Here is a 24,037-nt window from a genome sequence, read left to right as displayed (position 1 = left end):
ACCTTTAGATCTGGCTATATTAATCTTGGACCTGTGGCTGAAGGCCTGTAATACAGTGTGGGACATATTTACAAATATTTACAAAAGCCAGTTGAGCCTTGTAGCCCTCACTGCACACAAATGAAGCCCATAGCCCCAAGGAAGCCTTTATAGTCATTGTGAAGCTTTTCTTAACTCACAGTTCAAAAAAAAGATTTGATAGCCTAATGAGTTAATGAGCAAAAGTTTTTGCATCATTTACATGGAGTTGGTTTGACATCCTACCTCTATTCTCCAGCTGAATTAGTGGGTGAAGGCCAACCAGTGATATTTGCCACACCAAATAAGAGAGCAAAATAAACTATTGAGGAACCCAAGATGTATAATCTACACCCACTCTTGAGGGCCGATTTTCGGATGGTGGAGTGGGGGCTCCTAAAATGGCGGAATCCTGGAGCGGGTTCAGAGCCCTGCTCCAACCCGCTGACTTCCGGGTTGCCCAGCTCCCGAATGCGGGACTCCCACCGGCAATTAAAGCCGGCAGGATGCCGCTTTAGATAGTTAGGTAGATAGTTGAGGTACGTGAGAGGCAAGGGTACAATTTTGAAGGATCCTCAGCGTGTTTCCCGTGCTGTGGGAAACAATCCCTGTTGTAGCAGTCTTGTTTCAGCAAGCAGCCAGTGAGAGATGCAAAGGATTATTTGACAGGTGGGGCGAAAATCTCATTTCTTGCAGCAAGGCACTCTGTCACTTCAGACAAAGTTTTGGCTGCAACACCTTTGTCTTTCCACTCAAAATTCTTAATTTATACCCAAAATTCTGCTGTGCAAACACATTTACCTACTTTGCGGACCCCCTCAAACTCACACCATCAGGATGAGGGGCGCCATAGCTGCATTCATCACTTCATCCGAGGACGAGCAACATCGCCAGCACGCCATCCACCTTTGCCACGTGGAGCTCCACAACACATTGCTGCGCCACAGGCACCTGCACAACAGCATGGAGGGCAACAACAGAGAGAGCGACGTCGCAGGGGGCACTACCCTCGCAACAGGGTCTACAAACCGAGGCTCAGCTTCCTGGAACTCTCTGAGCAGTGCATACGGAGGCTCAGAGTCAGTCGCCAGGTAGTCGCGGACATCTGCAGCCTCCTTCATGCCGAGCTGGCCCGAGCAGCATCTCCTTACCTGTCGCTGTCAAAGTCACCACTGCCTTCAACTTCTTCGCCTCTGGATCCTTGCAGGGTGCCACCGGGGACACCTCCAGGTCTCTCAGTGTATAAGGAAGGTCATCGAAGGCTTGTTTCGCAGGGCCTCGCACTATGTCAACCTCCCCATGGACGACCTCAGCCAGACGGAGAGGGCAGTGGGATTCCAAGCTGTGGCTGGCTTCCCACGGGTGCAGGGTGTAATCGATTGCACCCATATAGCAATACGAGCACCTCCACACGAGCCGGGACTGTTCATCAACAGAAAGGGCTGTCACTCCATCAACACTCAGCTCATCTGTGACCACTGCAAGAGATTCCTTCACGTGTGCGCCAGATACCCTGGCAGCTGCCACGATTCCTTCATCCTCCGGGAGTCCAACATCCTACCCCTCTTCCACACACCGAAAACCCTTAAGGGCTGGCTCCTCGGGGACAAGGGATACGCCCTGCACACGTGGCTCATGACACCTCTGAGGAACCCCACCACCGAGCCACAGCGTCGATATAACGACAGCCACATCGCTACCAGGTCTACAATTGAGCATACTATAGGGCTGCTCAAGATGCGCTTCAGGTGCCTGGATCGTTCTGGGGGAGCGCTTCAATACGCACCAGACAGAGTGGGACGCATTATAGTCGTCTGTTGTGCCCTGCACAACATGGCACAACAGAGAGGGGTGTCGCTGGAGGAGGCCCCATCCACATCTGACACCCATATTGAGGAGGAGGAGGCTGAGGAGGAGGAGCAACCCAAGGGCAGAACAGCAGTTCACCTGGCTGCTCGTGAGGCCAGGGAGTCACTGATATGTGAACGGTTCTCCTAACATCAGACAGTGTGAAGACTCCAGTCCTCACCACCTGGATAGAGCAGTGGTCACACCAGCCCCCCACTCCCCCCCCGCCACCTGCACAAAATAGTCGTGCACCTACACATACGCCCACTGTAGAGTGACCCAGTGGGTAGCATCAAGTGTGGGTGTACATGGTGATCCTCATGAACGGGCCTTATTACACAAGCCAGTCAAGAATGGCCAAGACGTGGCAGTAGTGGTGACAATAATAATATTTAATGTGCCATTAACAAAAATCAAATATAAATAAAAAACGTGACAAACCGTCAAACACCCTTGTGCATTCCCTTTGTGCTCACAAAACCTTCGCCTTTCGCTTACGACTCCTCCTATGAGGTGCCTCCCATGTGGCTGCAGCAGAGACAGTGGCAGGTTGCTCTTGTTCATGCCCTGACCCGATTAGATGCTTTGGGCCACCAGCAGGGGGAGCCCCAGTCTCTTAAAGGGAGGATGTTGCTTCAGACCTCTTAAAGGTAGCTGGTACCTGTTATTTGATGAAAATAACAGTTGCTGTCTGCACAGAGTCTGAACGGAGATCAGACATTGCATACATAAAACACAGATGAAGGTCCCATCCCTATGTTTACACACTGATGAATAGTGATAAAAACATTGAATAAAGGTTGCGTACTACTAAATCCCACATCCTCCAATCTGCATGCCAGGCCTCACCAATCCGCCGATCTGAGCTGGTACCATGCCTGTGAGAGTGCATGCACCAAGGTTCTCTGCTGATGCACTAGAGGCCTTGGTGCAAGAGGGAAACAGAAGGAGGGACATCCTATATCCTTCGGGGGAGGGGAGGGCGGAGTACAAGAGGTATTCAGACATTTGTTCAAAAAGCAGTGGGACGCAGCAGGGGATGCAGTCAATGCCAGGTGCACAGCACCACAAACATGGATGCAGTGCAGGGAGAAGTTCAATGTTTTGTCATATGTGGTCAAGGTGAGTGAGGTCAACTGTCAAGTGGCGTCTCCTACCAACTGCACCTCTAGCCGCATCCACTGCTCCACGTACTACCCCCCCCCCCCCCCCCCGCCCATCTCCCACATACCAACAAACTCTTTCCATCAGTACTCAATTCATCCAATCAGATGGTTCCTCTCACCCTTACACATTTAGCCCCTTGAGCCTGTTCTGCCATTCAATGAGATCATGCTGGACCTGTGACCTAATCCATATACCCCCCTTAGCCCCATATCCCTTAATACCCTTGGTTCACAGAAATCTATCAATCTCAGATTTAGAATTCACAATTGAGCTAGCATCAACTGCCGTTTGCAGAAGAGCGTTCCAAACTTCTCCCACCCTTTGTTCGTAGAAGCGTTTCTTAACTTCACTCCTGCACATCCTGGCTCTAAATGTTAGGCTGTGTCCCTTCATCCTGGTATTCAAGTATAGGAGACCTCCAAAAACAGTTACAAATGCATCGGCAGCCAGAAGCAATAATCCAGCCACTAACCTGTAAACCCTGCATGGTCCCTTTAAATAGCGTGGTGGGGATCATGTTCAGATGGTTGTGGTTAAGATTGTGCATTGAGTTGAGCCTTAAGTGCCAAAATGGTGTCTATCACTTTAAATCAGCATTGCACACTGAACGCATCCATTTTCTCCTTACTTTACATGCGTCCAGCGTTCGGTATTTGTGCATACACTAACTCCTATACCAAGATGGTGTCCAGCGCGCATCATGCTGGAAACGTGTGTGCGCAGCCAAGGCGCCATCTTGGATGTTCGAGAGGCTGCATAGCATCAAAACAACGGGCACTACACGGCCCAATTTAGCGCCCATCATGTGCAATTTACTCCATTGTGGGCTCTCTACCTCAGGTACTTACTGTAGATTTTCTGCTTTTCACTTAGTTTAGACATGAATGTTATTGGCGGCTTTTATACAGACTCAAATGTAAGTATTGAGTTTGCACTCAATTTTCCACGGTCAGCTCATCAACATAGCTTAAGACGTAGGGACCACGCTAGCGGTGGCAATGGAAAATTGTGTGTAATTGAAATTTACAGGGGTGGGTACAATTAAAGGGGAGTATCCCAACAGGAGGGCATAAAAGTAGCAAGCCTCTGAAGAGCCTCAAAAAAACATCACAACTCATTATCAGTCTTTGCTGACAGGGCAGGGGACTAAGGATAGTAATGATAACATTCAGCAAAAGGAAACCCAAAGTGCAGGCATGAGTCTGCAGGCAAATGACGAAGCAGCTCAACATCTGTGCCCTTGTCTTATGGTGCAGAAGCTGAAGTGGTGCTGTGCCCGGTGGATGCGAGGATGATGGCCCCATCCTCATAGGTCAGCATTGCAACATGCAATGGGTCAATTGTCCCAGCTTCAAGAATAGGAGCCTCTGCTTGCAGCGCCTGCTAAAACAAACTATGTTCACCTCTCTTAGTGCGTGGGTGCTGGCAGGTAGGCACAGAATGCCTGAACTATCTTTCCCGCAACTCCATGTTTGAACCTCTCCAATCGGGTTTCCACACCTGCCACAGTACTGAAACAGCTCTTATCAAAGTCACAAATGACATCCTATGTGACTATGACTGTGGTAAACTATCCCTCCTCATCCTTCTCGACCTGTCTGCAGCCATTAACACCTCAGATATCAATTCCCATTGAGAAGTCCATTAGTGCTAGAAATGATGTGGGGAGGGGGAAGTAATTTACAACAATCGGCACAAAGACTCGAGAACCTAAATGCTAACAGAAAAAAAGAAGAAAGACAATTAAGAGGCTGAAATAAAACTCACCTTAATATTTCTATGTCTTTTTCATGTCCTTCTGTATAGTATTCCACCACTTATCAATACTGGATGCCCATTTCAAATGGACATGGTTTAGATCTGGCATTGTGAATGACGGGAAATGACAAGCAGGACTGAACGGACACATCCCAAATTAATGTTTAAATGAAGCGCTCATCTGTATGAGGCAGATGGAACTCCTGCCCTATTCTGTGACTGGCTTCCTGATTTACGCCACAACAGTGGGCGGCCAGCAGTGGAAAATCCAGCGCTTAATATTCGAGGGGAAAGTTCTGCAACCTATCTCCAGGACCCCCAGAGTTAATGAAGCAAAACTCCAGCATACATACTATTTAGAACGAAATGCACTACACACAGATAATTAATATTTACAAGAGAAAACCAAGTGGAGTCAGTTGCACTTTGCTTAGAAACTTGCAGTCCCAGGCCCTAATTTCCTGAGTATTGCACTAATCTCTCTTGTGCACTGGAAGTGTTGCACATTGTGCATCATGAAATTTTCTTTTATATACTGCCACAGATGATTTACCCAAATTCACTTTGTATACCTAATTTTATTATGCATGGCAAACCTTCTGATTAATCAGATATCATTCCAAAAACCTTTAAAGGAACAAAAACTAAATATAAATGCAGTGTTTGGATTTGTTTTATTAAAACCAAATTTTTACATAAAAATAACAATAGATGGGAGATGTTCAAGAACACATGCCACACTCAGACTGTGCTTGTACTTTCTGTTATAACAGTGCCCACACTTCAGAAATACTTCAAGGGTTGTAAATCGCTTTGGGACATCCTGAGGTCATGAAAGGCGCTGTATAAATGCGTCTTCCTTTATTTCTATGTAGCAGCTTCCAAATGCACAGCTACCATTACTGCACAATGCAGATGTCAGAGCGAGCTTCTTTAACAGATGTTGAGATGGTCATCACTCCCACAGAGCTGAAGTCTGAAAACCTGACCAAAACTCCTCGTTAAGGAACTAGGACCTGAGAATTACTAGGAGAAAAGTATGCATGCTAAGTGACAATAAATCAGTCTAAAGAAGAGCTATTTTGGTTTAATGAGCAGAGAAAAATGGGGATTTGATATGATGTATAGGCTATCAGGTTAACTCTGATTTGGAGGAATTTTTAGAGTATCCAGTACTCGAGTGTTTGTCAGGAAAAATTGTTCTGATCCCAAGACATTCGGTTTAATGAATCGCAGATACCACAGGTCTGACTGTCTGTGGCGGTCTGTGTAATGAAGCTGTGGCTCTCAAACTGCTGTAGTTCATAGCAGATGGAAATTCACTAGTTCTGTTTTCATTTGATTACAGGAGCCAAATTGGATGATTTTGCAGATTTCACGACATTTGGAATCGCAACCTCTCTGTTGCTGCAGGCCCACGGCATACTCGACAGCGTATTTGTCATCTGCTATGTGATGGCTGTGTTCGCACGCCTCTGCTTCTTTTCTAGTGGTAAGAATTCACTTTCTTTGGTCCATGTGTGTTCAGAATAGTGAGGGATTACTGTTTATACTGAGAATACAAATATTTTCCTAGTTTACGCAAAGTATTACATGGGTCATATAGGCAGTGACCTATATTGTTCCCTTAAATATCTCCAAATAGAGTTTATATCAACTATTAGAAGATATTTAATTTTTTTGTGCTGTCACGGTACAGCATGTTTGAACTCCACTGCAGTGCAGGTTAATCTTCCACTCTGCAGAGTTCCCAACTGCACGGCAGTGGGGAAGCATTGCAGCAGGGTTAGGAGGGAGAGTTGTTACATGGTACTAACTGTTGCACACTTCCAAGCATCTGACTCAAGGGTGATATAAGGTAAGTCCTGGGGGTAAGTCACTCATCCTCTTGGTAGCAGGAGGCTAATAGTTTATTGTTGTTGCATTACCCTCCTGCACCCTGCATGGCACATTACAAAAACAAATATACTGCAGCAAACGGAGGGGCGGTGTGGGACAAAATGTTTGTGATCATGAAGTAAATACGGAGGGAGTCTTTACAGCTGTCGCACAAATGTGCATATTTTGTACTCCTGCAAATGCCTTTTCAGTGCTAATTGTTTAAATAAAAGTAGCAAATTTGAAAACTCCTTTCCTTTAAACTGTATGATCAAGCAGTCTGCCCCAGAATTCTAGTTATTGATTTCAATGATTTCCAGGATGATATTAAGGTCTATTAGTACTATTTTTCTTTTAGGAATCCCATTCGTCTACCGTGGCCTACCATGTCCTTATGCCTCAGCCATCCTAGCCTGCACCTCTCTCTTGACTGGAGGCAATCGCTTCCTCCTGTACATTGCAGCAGTGGTGATGATCCTCTTCATGACTGACCAGGGCAACTACCCTCATGACAAGGTCCTGGAGTCACAGCTCTGGAAAAAAGTAGTTTACATTGGAGGTGGGTAGGACTGTCAAGCAACAATGAGGTTGTGTACATACTGAGGGTATGCATTTTCAGTTTATTCCTGCTTCATATGCTTTCCATTGTTTTTAGCAAAAATGGCCAACAGTGCTAGCCATTTTGTGATATAATGAGTTTCTGTGATATTATTGTTACAGAAATGGTTTCTTTCATTGTCGTACATCTTACATATTGGGGTAGATTATAACTTTTGGGTGGCCAACCAGCGAAGCGCACAGACCAACAGTCCGATAATGGTGGTAGGAGGCCTCATTAACATATATGCGGCGGACTGCGATCGCAGAGGGAGGAGAGCCCGGGGTTGCAGCGGTCCACATTATTCTTGTTGAAGTGTGCAAAATTGATTTTAGCATCTACCTGAAAGGGTTTCTCCTGCTGTACTACCAGGTTCTACTGTGTTCCTCCCGACCCCACATTTAACCACCCTCCCAATCACCTCCTCACCTGAACCCCCGATCCTCCCCGCCCCGGCCTTCTCTCCTGACCCCCAATCCCCGGCCCCGAGATCCCCAATCTTCCTCCCCCACCCCCCCCCCCCCCCAGCTCCCAATCTCCCACATATCTGGGCCCCGCGGCTGCAGGCCCCCAGACCCAATCCCAACCCCCGGCCCCGTGTTGTGCCGCCCCTCCCATCCCGGACCCATTTACCTGAGGGTCACTGTGACGTTAGCAATGCCCGATTTCTCACCACTCCTCTGTGGTCTTCGGCAGCGGGCTGGTGTGCCATGTCGGTTCTACTACAATGAGGTCCAAGGCTAAATATTCCCGTGCAAGGAATGTAAATGTGCACTCCTGAATTTCTAGGCAAATAACATCAGTCTTCCCAATGTTTAATTGAAGGAAATTTCTGCTCATCCAGTACTGGATGTTGAACAAGCAGCATGACAACACAGAGGCTGTGGAGGGGTGGAAGGAGGTGGTGGTGAGGTAGAGCTGGGTATTGTCAGCGTACATATGGAACCTGACATTGTGTTTTCGGATGATATCACTGAGGGGCAGCATGTAGATGAGAAATAGGAGGGAGCCAAGGATAGATCCTTGAGGAACTCCAGAGGTAAAGGTGCAGGAGTGGGAAGAGAAGCCATTGTGGGGGATTCTGTGGCTGCGACTGGGTAGGTAAAAGTGGAACCAGGCGAGCGCAGTCCCACCCAGCGGACATTGGAGGAGAAACATTGGAATAGGATGGTGTGGTCAATTGTTTCAAAAGCTGCAGACAGGTCGAGAGGATGAGGAGGGATAGTGCAACACGCACAGTCACATAGGATTTTGTTTGTGACTGACTAGAGCTGCTCAGCGCTGTGGCAGGGGCAGAAACCTGACTGGAGAGGTTCAAAACATGGAGTAGAGGGACGGATTTGGGAGGAAACAACACGTTCAAGGTCTCTGGAGATGAAAGGGAGATAGGAGATGGCGCGGTAGTTTGAAAGGTCAACGGTGGGTTTTTTGAGGAGGGGGTGATGATGGCAGATTTGAAAAGGAGGGAGATAGTACCTGAGGAGAGGGACAAGTTTTCACAGAAGTTTTAAAAAAAGCATTGAGACAACCGGTAGTTAAAATGCAAATGAGCTAGGCATTGAAGTTGTTATCCCAAACAGCAAACAATTTGTTATTCTGGGGGAGAGAATCCCAAATTTCCACTACTCTTAGTGTGACGAAGTGCTTACTGACATCATCCCTGAACGGCCTAGCTCTAATTTTAAGGCTATGCCCCCTTGTTCTGGATTCCCCCACCTGAGGAAATAGTTTCTCTCTATCTACCCTATCAAATCCTTTAAACACCTTAAACACCTCAATCAGATTGCCCCTTAATCTTCTATACTCAAAGGAATGCAACCCGTCCTCATAATTTAACCCTTTGTCATCACTTTGGCCCGAAGAAAGATAGATCAGAGTATTTTCTAAATGGTGAGAAGCTAAGCACTGTAGAGAAGCAGAGAGATTTAGGGGTCCCAGTACAGAAATCATTATAAACTAGTGGACAGGTACAAAAATAATTTAAAAGGCCAATGGAATGTTGGCCTTTAAAGGGGGCTGGAATACAAAAGAGGTGAAAGTTATGTTACAGTTATAAAAAGCTCTGGTTAGACCCCATTTAGAGTACTGCTTTCCGTTCTGGACACCATACCTCAGGAAGGATATATTGGCCTTGGAGAGAGTGCAGTGCAGATTCACCAAAATGATACCTGGGCTAAAAGGGTTGAAATATGAGGACAGGTTGCATAGACTAGGCTTGTATTCTCTTGGGCATAGAAGATTACGGGGTGATCTAGTTGAGGTGTTTAAGATGATTAAAGGATTTGATTGGGAGAGAAATTATTTCCTCTGCTGGGGGAGTCCAGAACAAAGGGGTGTAACCTTAAAATTAGAGCTAGGCCGTTCAGGGGTGATGTCAGGAAGCACTTTTCCACACAAAGGGTAGTGGAAATCTGGAACTCTCCCAAAAAACTGTTGAGGCTGGGAGTCAATTAAAAATTTCAAGACTGAGATTGATAAAAATAAAAACAGAAAATGCTGGAGAAGCTCACAAGTCAGGCAGCATCTTTGGAGAAAGAAACAGAGTTAATGTTTCAGGTCAAAGATTGATATATTTTTGTTAGGCAGGGGTACAAAGGGTTACAGAACCAAGGTGGGTAGATGGAATTAAGATACAGATCAGCCATGATCTAATTGAATGGCAGAGTGGGCCCGAGATGCTGAGTGGCCTATTCCTGTTTCTATGTTTATTAATTAGCACTTGTATGTAGTTAATTACATTGTTGTTCCTGTTATTAACCTAAGTTCAAAAGTTCATGCTTTACATTGTTCTAATATTTTTGTATATTAGAACAATCACAGCTACCTTCAAAGTACAGAATTAAGTGATACAAGTGGCTTCTCTGGGTTTTATTGCTGCCAGTCATCAGACTATTTTCATTGTAATACAGAGGGGAAGAAAGGCGGTGCTGACAAACAGCAAGTCATGGCGTGCTGTCTGAATGACCAGCCTACGTTTCACTCATTTTAAAACAATTCTTGTGATAGTATGCTAGGAGTTTTTGTCCACATTGTGCTTGCGCAAAGTTAAACAAGTGCATTCTGGGCATTGTAGTCTGCTATGTGGTTGAGCCTCTTCATTCAAATGATAGTTGTGGATGGACCCACTGTAACAAATTTGAGATCTGCTGTGGATATGTTCTCAGGCTCATTGTCACTGGTTTCTCCCATAAGCAGATCCCAAGTCCCTTACGATCAGTTTACCAGTACTGTCTAATATCTAGTAATTCAATAGCATGACCCTGGACCATAATAATAACCCCATGTTTTACAAAATGTATACCATAAACTTGCATGTACAATCATGTGCATTTCTCCAATCTTCTTAGAGGCGGAAATGATGGACGCCCTGGTAAGACAATATCAATAAGAAGTTACAAAAGTTATTTTACAGATTATATATGAATGAACAGTGTAGAAAATCCAAACATTTACCTTCTTTCATAATGCTTCCCATAACATAGAACACAACAAAGCCACGCTATCTCTGTCAGAGGGCTAAATACTTACGAATCTACTACACAGCTCTATCTGAATCTGACCAGCTCTAGTTTAATAGAAAGATTACAGCTCGGAAGGAGGCCATTCGGTCCATCGAGTCCGTGCTGGCTCTATGCAAGAGCAATCCAGCTAGTCCCACTCCCCCACACTATCCCCATAGCCCTGCAAATTTTTCCTTTCAAGTACTTATCCAGTTCCCTTTTGAAGGCCATGATTGAAACTGCCTCCACCACCCCCTCAGGCAGTGCATTCCAGATCCTAACCACTCTCAGCATAAAAAGGTTTTCCACATGTCACCATTGGTTCTTTTGCCAATCACCTTAAATCTATGTCCTCTGGTCCTTGACCCTTCTGCCAAAGGGAACAGTTTCTCTCTATCTACTCTGTCTAGACCCTTCATGATTTTGAATACCTCTATCATATCTCCTCTCAACCTTCTCTGTTCCAAGGAGAACAACCCCAGCTTCTCCAGTCTATCCACGTAACTAAAGTCCCTCATCCTTGGAATCATTCGAATAAATCTCTTTTGCACCCTCTCTAAGGCCTTCACATCTTTCCTAAAATGCGGTGCCCAGAACTGGACACAATATTCCAGTTGTGACCGAACCAGTTTTTTATAAAGGTTCATCTTGACTTTCATACTTTTGTCCTCTATGCCTCTATTTATAAAGCCCAGGATTCCATATGCTTTCTTTTAACCACTTTGTCAACCTGCCCTGTCACCTTCAACGATTTGTGCACATAGACCCCCAGATCTCTCTGTTCCTGTACCCCTTTTAGAGTTGTGCCCTCTAGTTTATATTGCCTCTCCTCGTTCTTCCTACCAAAATTTATCACTTTGCATTTTTGTGTGTTAAATTTCATCTGCCACGTTCCGCCCATGCCACCAACCTGTCTATATCCTCTTGAAGTCTATCAAGGAATATGGGATTAGATTAGACTGGGCTTGATGGCCGGCACGGACACGATGGGCCGAAGGGCCTCTATCCGTGCTGTATAACTCTATGACTCTATGACTATCCTCCTTACTGTTTACGACCCTTCCAAGTTTTGTGTCAACTGCAAATTTTGAAATTGTGCCCTGTACACCCAAGTCGAAGTCGTTAATATAGATCAAGAAAAGCAGTGGTCCCAGCAACGACCTCTGGGGAACGCCACTGTATATCTCCCTCCAGTCCGAAAAACAACTGTTTATCGCTACTCTCTGTTTCCTGTCCCTTAGCCAATTCAATATCCATGTTGCTACTGCCCCCTTTAGTTTAATGCAGTCTTGGTCCTTGCCTGCCTCTTGGCAGATCTCCCCGCACTGACCCAGAACATGTGCTTTTCTGTCCCCTTTGTCTTCACATTGGGCAGGATGTTGGTCGCTTAATCTCTTCGGTCCTCTGTCTTTGACTGGTAGAACTGCCAATTAGCTACTATCGTCCCTGGGTGAAGACCCCTACAAACTATTTTCTGTTGCTCTCAAAATGAAAATGGTCATCCTGACACAATAGATCTGGATGGTTCGCTGGAAGGTATAAATGGGCTTTTATTGCCTGTTCTGAGGACAGAAAACATTGCACAGACCAGTCAGTCTGGCTTAGTTTAAATAACCCTAACCCTAGTGCACCTCCCCCTCCCAGCTCTGGCTGCCAAGAGTACTTGAAACCATTTTGAGCTAAATGTAACTTAAAAGTAACACTTCAATATAAACCATACCCAGACCCTTCTGTAGCAAAATCATTGGTCAGGAATCCCAAAACGTAACACCCATGAGCTAAAGTCCCAGTCTCCTGAAACAGGGGAAAGGTTATGGGGAGAAATATTTTTGGTGATTTCAAACACAGAAAAGCCAACTGTATAGATAAGTTCAACAATATCATTGTGAACAATGTAGTTTGTTGTTATTTTCCAGTTTTATTTCCTTCAGTTACTGAGAAAACCAGATGGTGGCTAAATGAACATTGCAAGAATATTTTGAATAATTTAACTAATTCTTCTACTCCTTGCTGGTTTTCTATTGGTCGCCATTTGCTGAAGGCTATTACTGATAGTTTTCAGCTCTCCTTGATATTTCTTCATTGGTTTGATTTCCCCTTGCTACTTCTTCATTAGCAAGTTGAATTGTGATTTGGCACTGTTCTATGAATATGAAATTTGGCCCAATTAAGTGCAAGTCTTACTACAATTGTACAGGGTTTTGGTGAGACTACACCTAGAGTACTAAGCCCAGTTTTGGTCTCCTTATCCAAGGAAGGATATACTTGCCTTAGAGGCAAAGATTCACTAGATTGATTCCTGGAATGAGGGTTGTCCTCCGATGAGAGATTGAGTAGAATGGGCCTATATTCTCTGGAGTTGAGAAGAATGAGAGGTAATCTCATTGAAACATATAAGATTCTGAGGGGGTCGACAGGGTAGATGCTGAGAGGTTGTTTCCCCTGGCTGAAGAGTCTAGAACTAGGGGGCATAGTCTCAGGATAAGTGGTCGGCCATTTAAGACTGAGATGAGGAGGAATTTTTTCACTCAGAGGGTTGTGAATCTTTGGAATTCTCAACCCCAAAGGACTGTGGATGCTGAGTCGTTGAGTATATTCAAGGTTGAGATGGATAGATTTTTGGGGCTCGATTTTAGGAGGGAGGCGGGTTGGCAGTGGGGGGTCGACTGGGCGCATGGGTAACGCGCCAGTGAACTCGGGGTACTCCACACGCGATCGCAGCCTAATTGAAGGCACTTACCTCGGCTTCCGGGTTTTGCGCTGGAAAGCTGCGCAGTCCGCAGCGGGCGGACTGCGCAGCCGCATCATAGGCTGTCAGCTGGAGGAGCCCTATTTAAAGAGGCAGTCCTCCACTGACTGATGCTGCAGAAAGGAGCCAAAATTACAGCATGGAGCAGCCCAGGGGGAAGGCTGCTCCCAGGTTTAATGATGCCTCACTCCAGTTCCAACTGGATGGGTGAGGAGGAGGAGGAGGATGACAGAGATCTTCTCCCCGGCGGACGGGAGGAAGTGGCCTGCTTCTGCCACCACGAAGGCCTGGCTCGAGGTGGCAGAGGAGGTCACCAGCACCACCAACATATCACGCACCTGCATACAGTACAGGAGGCGCTTCAATGACCTGAGTAGGTCAGCCGAAGTGAGTACGCTTACTCATTCCCTTACACTCCGTCTGCCACATCACCGCCCCCACCCCACATCTCCTTCTGCACTGCCAACACTACTCTATCACATCACTCCTCACACCCACTCAAAGCTCATCCTCATCTTACCTGCACTTACTCACCTCACCAGTACTCATCCCACCACTACCACTCAACCCAATCCTCATACAATCTCATGGCTCCATCTCATACTCACCCTCTCATGCATCTCTTTCACGGTCAGCCTCACCCAACCTGCCAGTACCTGTGCTGCAGCCACAGGGCATGCATCACATATGTGCAGTAGGAAGCATAAGGTAAACGTGTCGTGAGCATGAAGGGGATGCACAAGGGTGTTTGAGGGTTTGTCATGGTTTTTACTTATATTGAATTTCTGATCAACTCACGTTACATATTATATTGTCACCAACACTGCCATGTCTTTGCAAATCTTGTCTGGTTTGTGAAATAATGCCCTTTCCTGAGGATCACCATGAAGACCCACACCTGACTGCAGAGTGAGTGTAGGTGTATTTGCAGGGCTCTTTTGTGCAAACGACTGAGAGATGTCGGCGATGTCCCCGATGGCACCCTGGAAGGATGCGGAGGAGAAGTTGTTGAGGGCAGTGGTGACTTTGACAGCGACAGGTAAGAAGATGGTGCTCGGGCCAGCCGGGAGCAGCTCGGCATGAAGGAGGCTGCAGATGTCCACGACTACATGCCGAGTGACTCTGAGCCTTCGTGTGCACTTCTGCTCAGAGAGGTCCAGGAAGCTGAGCCTCGGTCTGTAAACCCTGTGGCGAGGGTAGTACCTTCTGCGACGCATCTCTGTCTGCGGTTGCCCTCCCTCCTGCTGTGCAGGTGGATGTGTCACAGCACTGTGTTGTGGAGCTCCACGTGTCAGAGGTGGACGGCGTGGCCGGCGAGACTGGTGATGCTGTTCGTCCTCCGATGAGCTCATGACTGCAGCTATGGCGGCCCCCATCCGAAAGATGTACGTTTGAGGGGGTCCGCAAGGTAGGTAAATGTGTCTGCACACTGGGGTTGAGGTTGCAAGTTCAATAATGTTATTGTGAAACATGTAATATTTTTTGTTTTATTACATTTAAAATCTTATTTTGGATATTAGAAATTTCAGTTTCTGAAAAAATGGTGGATAAAAGGACTCAGAAATCTTTGGTTAAGTGATCTGATTAGTTCACTGAACTACTCTCTTCTGCCTAAAAAAATTAACATTAATTCTAAATAATAAATTTGATTACCAGCTAATCGGCTGGAAGAAATTTGGTGGGCTGAAAGACATGTGGGTAGAATAAGCCAGAGATAAGTAGAATAAATATTGCTAAGAAATAACACTACGCATGACTGCGATAGAAAAGTGTGACAGAAGAAAGGAAGTAGGTGTTATCTATACAGGAAGTGTAAGTTTTACACAAGATATAGATGTGTATACACAGTGTAAGTTGGATAATATGCTCTTTTATAAGAACCATGTTATACAATGTAATGCAGCTGCTAAATGTAACTAAGACTAATTGCTGTTAGACAAATACTGGGCGAGGTCAGAGTTTAATTGCTCTTCTGGCCGTAGCTCACAACTCTGTTTTTTTTTCTCTTTTTAATTATGATTTGGTAAGTCACTCAAGATTACGGAATTTCTGTCTCCTGTGTCAAATGACTGCTTTTGTTTTTTTTTCAATAAGTACACAGAAATATCAGCGTGACACTTGCCGTGTATTGCAGAAGAAAGGAAAAATGTAACAGTCAGGAAATGTGGGAGAGCTGTACCACTTTTACAATATACCAGCAAATCTCCCATGGCATTACTTATAGTAAGTCAGAAGATGCACTGTTTTATAAGGCCAGGAACATTATACCATGTAAAGCGGCCCTTTAAGGTTACAAAGTCTAATTGCTGAGTTCATAGGATAAAGAGGCTGCTGCTGTTAAACTAGCACTGGGTGTGTTCCTGCAGATGTCAATTAAGCGACTACAGCGATCCTAGCTCTAGTGTTTTAGGTTGCTGGAGGGTTCTTTTATTTATTTATACTTTTAATACATGCTAGACATACCATCCGGGATTTTCCATTACAGCACTCCTGCATGTGGCAGGAATGCACGTCAGGAAATTCCACACTCTGAGCCCATGACTTTCTGGCCACAAAACAAAATCCCAGCCACAGTGTTTATAATATGGAAGCGATAAAGACAAAATATATATATATACTCGTGTGTTAATGTATGTGTATGTATATTTTATATATATATAGTAGATGGGTCAAAATCCTGGAACTCCCTTCCTAACAGCACTGTGGGAGAACCGTCACCACACGGACTGCAACGGTTCAAGAAGGCGGCTCACCACCACCTTCTCGAGGGCAATTAGGGATGGGCAATAAATGCTGGCCTCGCCAGCGACGCCCACATCCCATGAATGAATTCTTTTTAAAATATAACAACAACTTGCATTTATATAGCACCTTTAATGTAGTAAAACGTCCCAAGACGCTTCACAGGAGCAAAATCAGAATAAAATTAACACCGAGCTAAAGAAGGAGACATCAGGACAGGTGAACAAATGCTTAGTCAAAGAGGTAGGTTTTACGCAGCATCTTTAAAGGAGGAGAGAGAGGTGAAGCAGCGAACAGGGATGGGGAGGGAAATACAGATCTTAGGGCCTAGGCAGCTGAAGGCTCAACTGCCAATTGTGGGACGAGGGAAATCGGGATTGCACAAGAGGCTAGAGTTGGAGGAACACAGAGTTCTCAAAGGGCTGTAGGAAGTTACAGAGATACAAGCCCCGATATTAGCGGGGGGGGGGCGGTGATTGGGCACGTTGGTAACCCGCCCAATAAAATCTGTCCGTTTCCCACACGATTGCGGGTCAATTGGAGCCACTTAACGTGGCTTCTGGGTTTGCCGTCCGAAAGCTGCGCAGCGGGCAGATTGCGCACCCGCATCACACAATGGCTGCTCCTGGAGCAAACACCCACACAGCACAATGGAGCAGCACAGGGGAAAAGCTGCTGCTAGATTTAGTGATGCCTCACTTCAGGTGCTGCTGGATGGGGTGAGGAGGAGGAGGGATGTCTTCTACCCAGCGGACAGGAGGAAGTGGCCTACCTCTGCCACCAAGAAGGCCTGGCTCAAGGAGGCAGACAAGGTCACCAGCAGCAGCAACATCTCCCGCACCTGGATCCAGTGCAGGAAACGCTTCAATGACCTAACTAGGCCAGCCAAAGTGAGTACACTTACTCATTCTCCCACATTCTGTCTTCCACATAACCGCCCCCACCCCCCCAACTCATTCTGCACTACCAACACTACTTTATTCCATCACTCCTCACGCCTACTTAAGGCTCATCCTCAACTTACCTGCACTTCCTCAGCACTTCCTTACTTCCCCATTAGTCACCCCACCACGACCACTCAACCCAATCCTCATACAATGTCATGGCTCGGTCTCATACTCACCCTCTGATGCATCTCTTTCACGGTCAGCCGCACCCAAACCAATACTTTCATCGATTACTTTCATCGATTGGCCACGTCACCATCACTCACTCACATGTCTGTACTTTCTCCCCTTACAGGGGAAGAGAGCCCAGAATGCACGGGAGACGGCAAAAACCGGAGGCGGGCCGCAACAAATCGTCGTCCTCACAGACGCGGAGCAGGAGGCTCTGGAGCTGAGCCGCACCCTCGAGTGCCTGTCCATCGGGGACGCCGAGACTGCACCCAATAAACATCTGGTGACAGAACTTTAACATTCAACACACACAGTATGAATTGATTTTAACATGCCTCGCCATCTTCAGCACCTCAGTATGCTCATCGCAACATGACACATCTGTGATCATGCTTAATATTACCTTCTATTCTCTTACAGGGCCTTCAGCGACTGCTGTGACGGCAGAGGGCGATTCCTCAGAGGACCTGCCGGCTTCTGAGGGTGCACCGTCACATCTGAGCGAGCCATCCACCAGCGCAGATACTCACACCTCAGTAGGTCCTAGTCTGCAGTTAGTTAGGGTCGCACATGGTGAGTTACCACACACGTGAGCACGAGCAGACACTGGTGGCAGGGGCAGCTGTGGAGAGTTCACATCGGTGGGAGCACTTCTCTCCATGCTCTGCTCAGCTAGACACCGATACTGAACCCTGGGGGCCATCCTTTAAAAGGAGAATGCTCCACAATAGCACAGAGGATGGAGGAGTCCAACTCCTGCATGAGTGAAATGGTGGCACAGGTAAGGAAGGGAATCTCCGAGATAGTGTCACAGGGACGTGAGGGCATCTCTGACATACTGTCGTGGGTAAGTGCGGGAATGTCTGCGATGGAGGGAAGGCTAGCCTCCGTTGAGCTTCAAGCACGGCTCACAAATGAGTCCATGCAGGCCCTGACAACGGCCGTTCGGACTCAGGGTGAACAACGTTCTGCCGTCTTAAACAGGCAGGCAGATACACTAGCACTGGCCTTACAAAGCTTCACAAATGTCCTCCAAACTGTCGTCCAGCAGAGTGGTAGAAATGATGTGGGCCTGGCCCAGGGGAGGGATGATGGCGAAAGGAGACATGGAGGTGGGGACACCACTCAAAGCGCTCCCATGTCTCACCCATTGCCCCCCTCTCAACCAGTACCCGTAATGCTGCCTTCTCTCCAGGTGGCCGAGTCTGCCCTTGCACAGATGCAGGTGGAGCAGTCTTTGGAGTGGCCCTCACGGGCACCAAAACCCAGAGGGCATAGGCCCAAAGCATCTAATCGGTAAGGCTATGAACAAGAGCAACCTGCCACTACCTCTGCTGCAGCCACAGGGGATGCACCAGGTAGAAGTAGTTGGAAGCGAAAGGCGAAGGTTTTGTAAGCATGAAGGGGATGCACAAGGGTGTTTGACGGTTGGTCATGTTTTTTATTTATATTTGCTTTTTGTTAAACTCAAGTTAAATATTATTATTGTCACCTGTACTGCCACGTCTTGGCCATTCTTGACTGGCTTCTGTAATAAGGCCCTTTCATGAGATTCACCATGAACGCCGACACTTGATGCCACCCATTGGGTCACTCTACAGTGGGCGTATGTGTAGTTGCAGGACTGTTTTGTGCAGGGACCGGGTGTGGGGGTGGGGGGGACGCTGGTGTGGGCACTGCTCTATCCAAATGATGTAAGGACTGGACTCTTCACACTATTTGATGTTAGGAGAACCATTCACATACCATTGACTCCCTGGCCTCACGAGCAGCCAGGTGAGCCGCTGTTCCGCCCATAGGTTGCTCCTCCTCCTCCTCCTCATCCGCCTTCTCCTCCTCAATTTGGGTGGCAGATGCGGATGAGGCCTCCTCCAGTGGCACTTCTCTCTGTTGTGCCCTGTTGTGCAGGGCACAACACACGACTTTAATGCGTCCCACTCTGGTGCGTATTGAAGCGCTCCCCTAGAACGATCAAGGCACCTGAAGCGCATCTTGAGCAACCCTATAGCATGCTCAGTTGTAGACCTGGTAGCGATGTTGCTCGGTGATGGGGTTCCTCAGAGGTGTCATGAGCCACTTGTGCAGGGGATATCCCTTGTCCCCGAGGAGTCAGCCCTTACGGGTGTTCGGTACATGGAAGAGGGGCGGGATGTTGGATTCCCGGAGAATGAAGAAATCGTGGCAGCTGCCAGGGTATCTAGCACATACATGAAGAAATCTTTTGCGGTGGTCACAAACGAGCTGAGTGTTGATGAAGTGATAGCCCTTCCTGTTGATGAACAGTCCTGGCTCATGTGGAGGTGCTCATATTGCTATATGGGGGCAGTCGAGTACACCCCGCACCCGTGGGAAGCCAGCCACAGCGTTGAATCCCACTGCCCTCTCCGTCTGGCTCCGTCCATGGGGGAAGTTGACGTAGTACGAGGCCCTGCGAAACAAGCCGTTGGTGACCTGCCTTATGCACTTCTGTGCAGACAACTGAGAGACCCCAGTGATGTCCCCAGTGGCACCCTGGAAAGTTGAGGGCAGTGGTGACTTTGATAGCGACAGGTAAGGAGCTGCTGCTCGGCCCAGCCGGGAGCAGCTCGGCATGAAGGAGGCTGCAGATGTCTGCGACTACCTGGCGACTGACTCTGACCCTCCATATGCGCTGCTCCGTGGCAAGGGTAGTGCCTCCTGCGATGTCGCTCTCTCTGTTGTTGCTCTCTGTGCTCTTGTGCAGGTGCCTGGCGAGGCTGGTGATGTTGCTCGTCCTCGGATGTACTGGTGAATGCAGCCATGGCACCCCCCCCCAATTCTGACGGTGTGAGTTTGAGGGGGTCCACAAAGTTGTTAAATATGTTTGAACAGCAGAGTTTTGGGTGGAAAGCAAGAATTTTGCATGAAAACACAAAGATCTTGCAGCCAAAACTTTGTCTGAAGTGATAGAGTTCCCTGCTGCAATAAATGATGTTTTCTCCCTATCTGTCAAGTAAGCATTTGCATCTCCCACTGGCTGCTGGCTGAAACACGTCTGTTGCAACAGAGAGTGGTTCCCACTGAAGATGCTTCAAAATCGCTCCCCTGCCAAAATGTCGAGTCAATTAAGTAGTTCAAGTAGTTCAACTAGCTGAACTAGCTGACAAACTATGCAAAGTAAAGCCGGCGGGACTTCCGCATTCGGGAGGTGCGCGCACACCCGCTCCTTCGCCCGAAAATCGAGCCCAGAGAGTTGTGAGGCCATAGAGGGATTTGAACACAAGGATGAGAATTTTAAAATCAAGGCATTACTGGACCGGGAGACAATGTAGGTCAGCGAGCACAGGGATGATAGGTAAACGGGACTTGATGCGAGTTAGGATACAGACAGCTGAGTTGTGGATGAGTGTTCAAGTTTATGGAGGGTGGAAGGTGGGAGGCCAGCCAGGAGAGCATTGGAATAGTCGAGTCTGGAGGTAACAAAAGCATGAATGAGGGTTTCAGGAGCTGGATGAGCTGAGGAAGGAATGGAGACGCATATGTCCCATAGTGTCGCTTACAGTAAGTCAGAGGATACACTGTTGTATAACAATGGGGGCATTAAGTAGTGTGCACTGGATTATCAGAGTGACTGATTTCTGGTGACCAATAAGTCAAATTCCATTTTTCTTGCATGGTATTCTGGGATTTTCACTGGTGTTTTGGGGATCTGATTTCATGATTCTGTCCATAATTTTGTGAAACCTGTAAATAAGTGACATTAATTTTTGATATATACGTCTTGTACACAAATCTTTGAAGGTGGCAGGACAAGTTGAGAAGGCCGTTAAAAAAGCATATGGGATCCTTGGCTTTATTAATAGAGTCATAAGAGTACAAAAGCAAGGAAGTTATGTTGAACCTTTATAAAAACACTGTTTAGGCCTCAGCTGGAGTATTGTGTTCAATTGTGGGCATCACATTTTAGGAAGGATGTCAAGGCCTTAGAGAGGGTGCAGAAGAGATTTACTAGAATGGTGCCAGGGATGAGGGACTTCAGTTAAGTGGAGAGACGAGAAGCTGGGGTTGTTCTCCTTGGGACAGAGAAGGTTAAGAGGAGATTTGATAGAGGTGTTCAAAATCATGAACGGTTTTGATAGAGTAAATAAGGAGAAACCGTTTCCAGTGGCAGAAGGGTCGGTAACCAGAGGACACCGATTTAAGGTGATCAGCAAAAGAGCCAGAGGCGACATGAAACATTCTTTTATGCAATGAGTTGTTATGATTTGGAATGCACTGCCTGAAAAGGTAATGGTAACAGATTCAATAGTAACTTTCAAAAGGGAATTGGATAAATACTTCAAGGGAAAAAACGTACAGGGCTATGGAAAAAGAGCAGAGGAGTGGGACTAGCTCTTTTAAAGAGCCGGAACAGGAACGATAGGCCAATTGGCCTCCTTCTGTACTATACCATACTATGATGCAACTACTATGATACTATGATTGCAAATGTGTCACACTTATTTCTTGTAACTTTTGTCATGCTTCACAAATTCAGTGGCAGGAAAATTGCTGCCAGATGCCATTTTGATTTCTGGTGACCAATAAGTCAAATTCCATTCTTCTTGCATGGTATTCTGGGATTTTCACCGGTGTTTTGGGGATCTGATTCCATGATTCTGTCCATAATTTTGTGAAACCTGTAAATAAGTTGAGAAGGCCGTTAAAAAATGTGTTTAAATATACCATAAGAAAAACATACCACAGATTCTCAAAAGAACTAATATTCTGGTAGGTAGGTAGGTGGTCAATCAAGACGTAGGTACACATATATGCACACCGTAAATACTAAGTGCTGTACTCATACTACTTTAGTATGAACCATATTTCATTACATGATGTATACCTTTCCCCCTATAGGGTGTATGATCACAAGCTTATGCGAGTATGAAAAATAATGGATAGCATATATTGTTCAGATAATGTAATAAATCACAAGTTCTAGGTTTAGCAACACCATATGAACTTTCAAATATGTTGTTGCCTTGAAGCATGGAATGTCATATACTGACACTATAATGGGGATATGTATATGCTGTAGAATAGAATCCATATAAATGAACACACTATGTAATCATTAAGTTTGTCATCCTACTTTCACAATGTTGGCAGTGGGAAAACTGATCGATAAAGTCTTAAAATAAAAGATGTTCCATTAACTAACCAAGAAAAGTTTAATTTTGTGAACATTTTAAAATCAATTTGTCTTAAGCAAGCATATTGTTTAATGGAAAATGTATTTGGAAGCAAATACAGGCTGTATTGAATATTTGAAATTAATTTTCTTCTCTGTTTTCTAGGTCTGATGGTGTTGTTTTGCTGTCCACTGCGGCTGGCCTGCACATACTATCTTATTTGGTGTTTCTCCTACACTCTCTTCCCATCTACTCTGTGGAGCTACGAGTGTTAAAATCATGTTTCATCCTTTCCCTTCACAGGGACAGGTTTGGTGCAGCAGTTCAGCAACCAGAGCCCAAGAATGATTCTTGTCAAATGACAAAAAGACAGCCTCATGCATGAAAACTGTAGATGGATTGACCCTTCTGACCTAGCTAATGGTCCATTTTTGTTTAATTTTTCTGAAAATTCTGGAGGTACCTTTATTTTTTATTTTATGTTTCATTAACAATTTTTCTCATTCGCAGGTATTTGCTTTTAGATACAAATCGTCTCTTTCTGAATTTTTTCTGGTTCCCCAAAAAAAAGGCACAGAACACATTATTCCTCTAACTTTTTCGATGGTGAGTTCTAGAGGATAAGATCTCTGTTTAAATCACTCATTAAAAGTTTCAGCACTTTTTTAATATATTCAGAAAATTATTTTTCTCCTTTTCAAACTTTTCACTTTAATAAAGTGAAACAAATTGTTCAGTCACATTCTCTATGATAACTGATAATTAGAATAAGTGCAAGTTATTGGAGAATTGTGTAAGCAACAATAATTTAAGAAAGTGGAGCATAGGAGCATTGGCCCTTTCAATCTCCTTCTCATGTCATATAAAGTCATGTCACTTTTAGCCATCCTTTTTCATCCCTCCAACCACTACTAACCCCATATATACCATGCAGCTCACTCCAGTTGGTGACAGTTTATAATTGTCTTCAAGTTTATTTTCAGTGTTTTTTTTCCTCTGACTTTCATCCAGCAACGTAAGTAAAAAAAATACATTGCGCAAAATCCCAACAAGCATTTTCCACCCTCTATAGCTGCCTGATTCGAAAACGTATGTAACACCTGCTTGGTGCTCCACTAAACTGAAAGGACCATTCACTTTGGTACAAAGCAAAGGATAAATTGCAGCTCAAGCTACACCTGAGGGCCGTTGAGGGATCCTGCCACTAACAGACCCCAACAACAGTAGAAATCGAGTTAGCCTTCAAACACAATGGAACTCTCCTTGAATCTGTTTTGCTGTACCAAGATGCGTATTGCTGGTCCAGAGTCAGGACATATAACCTCAGAAGCTTTCACTGCCCAGCTTATTCGAGTTAATGCTCTTGACCACCTTCAAACTAGGTTAAGTGGAAGAAGTAGACCTTCCTTATAACTATCCCTTAGTACAGGTCAATTCTTCAATATTTACTGGTTTAATCATAAAAAAATGCCCCTCCCAGTCAGATCAGATACAGGCTGGGTTTATGGTTTGTGGTAATCAGCAAATGT

The 24,037-nt window shown here is 45.8% G+C and overlaps 1 protein-coding gene across 2 annotated transcripts in view; it reads left to right on the top strand.

Moving 5' to 3' along the window:
• The window catches only part of tmem269 (transmembrane protein 269), a 142,914-nt gene extending 119,753 nt beyond the window's left edge, over positions 1–23,161 (top strand). For both annotated transcript variants that reach the window (XM_067970124.1, XM_067970125.1), the window contains exons 5-7: positions 6,140–6,283; positions 7,028–7,228; positions 22,674–23,161. In XM_067970124.1, coding sequence (XP_067826225.1) covers positions 6,140–6,283; positions 7,028–7,228; positions 22,674–22,783 — 455 coding nt within the window. In that variant the 3' untranslated portion in view covers positions 22,784–23,161. The remainder of the gene's footprint in view (positions 1–6,139; positions 6,284–7,027; positions 7,229–22,673) is intronic.
• The last annotated feature ends 876 nt before the right edge of the window (positions 23,162–24,037 follow it).

The sequence above is a fragment of the Heptranchias perlo genome, chromosome 32, assembly GCF_035084215.1.
Source record: "Heptranchias perlo isolate sHepPer1 chromosome 32, sHepPer1.hap1, whole genome shotgun sequence".
In the NCBI taxonomy this organism is placed as follows: domain Eukaryota; kingdom Metazoa; phylum Chordata; class Chondrichthyes; order Hexanchiformes; family Hexanchidae; genus Heptranchias; species Heptranchias perlo.
This window is presented reverse-complemented; position numbering and strand designations above follow the sequence as displayed.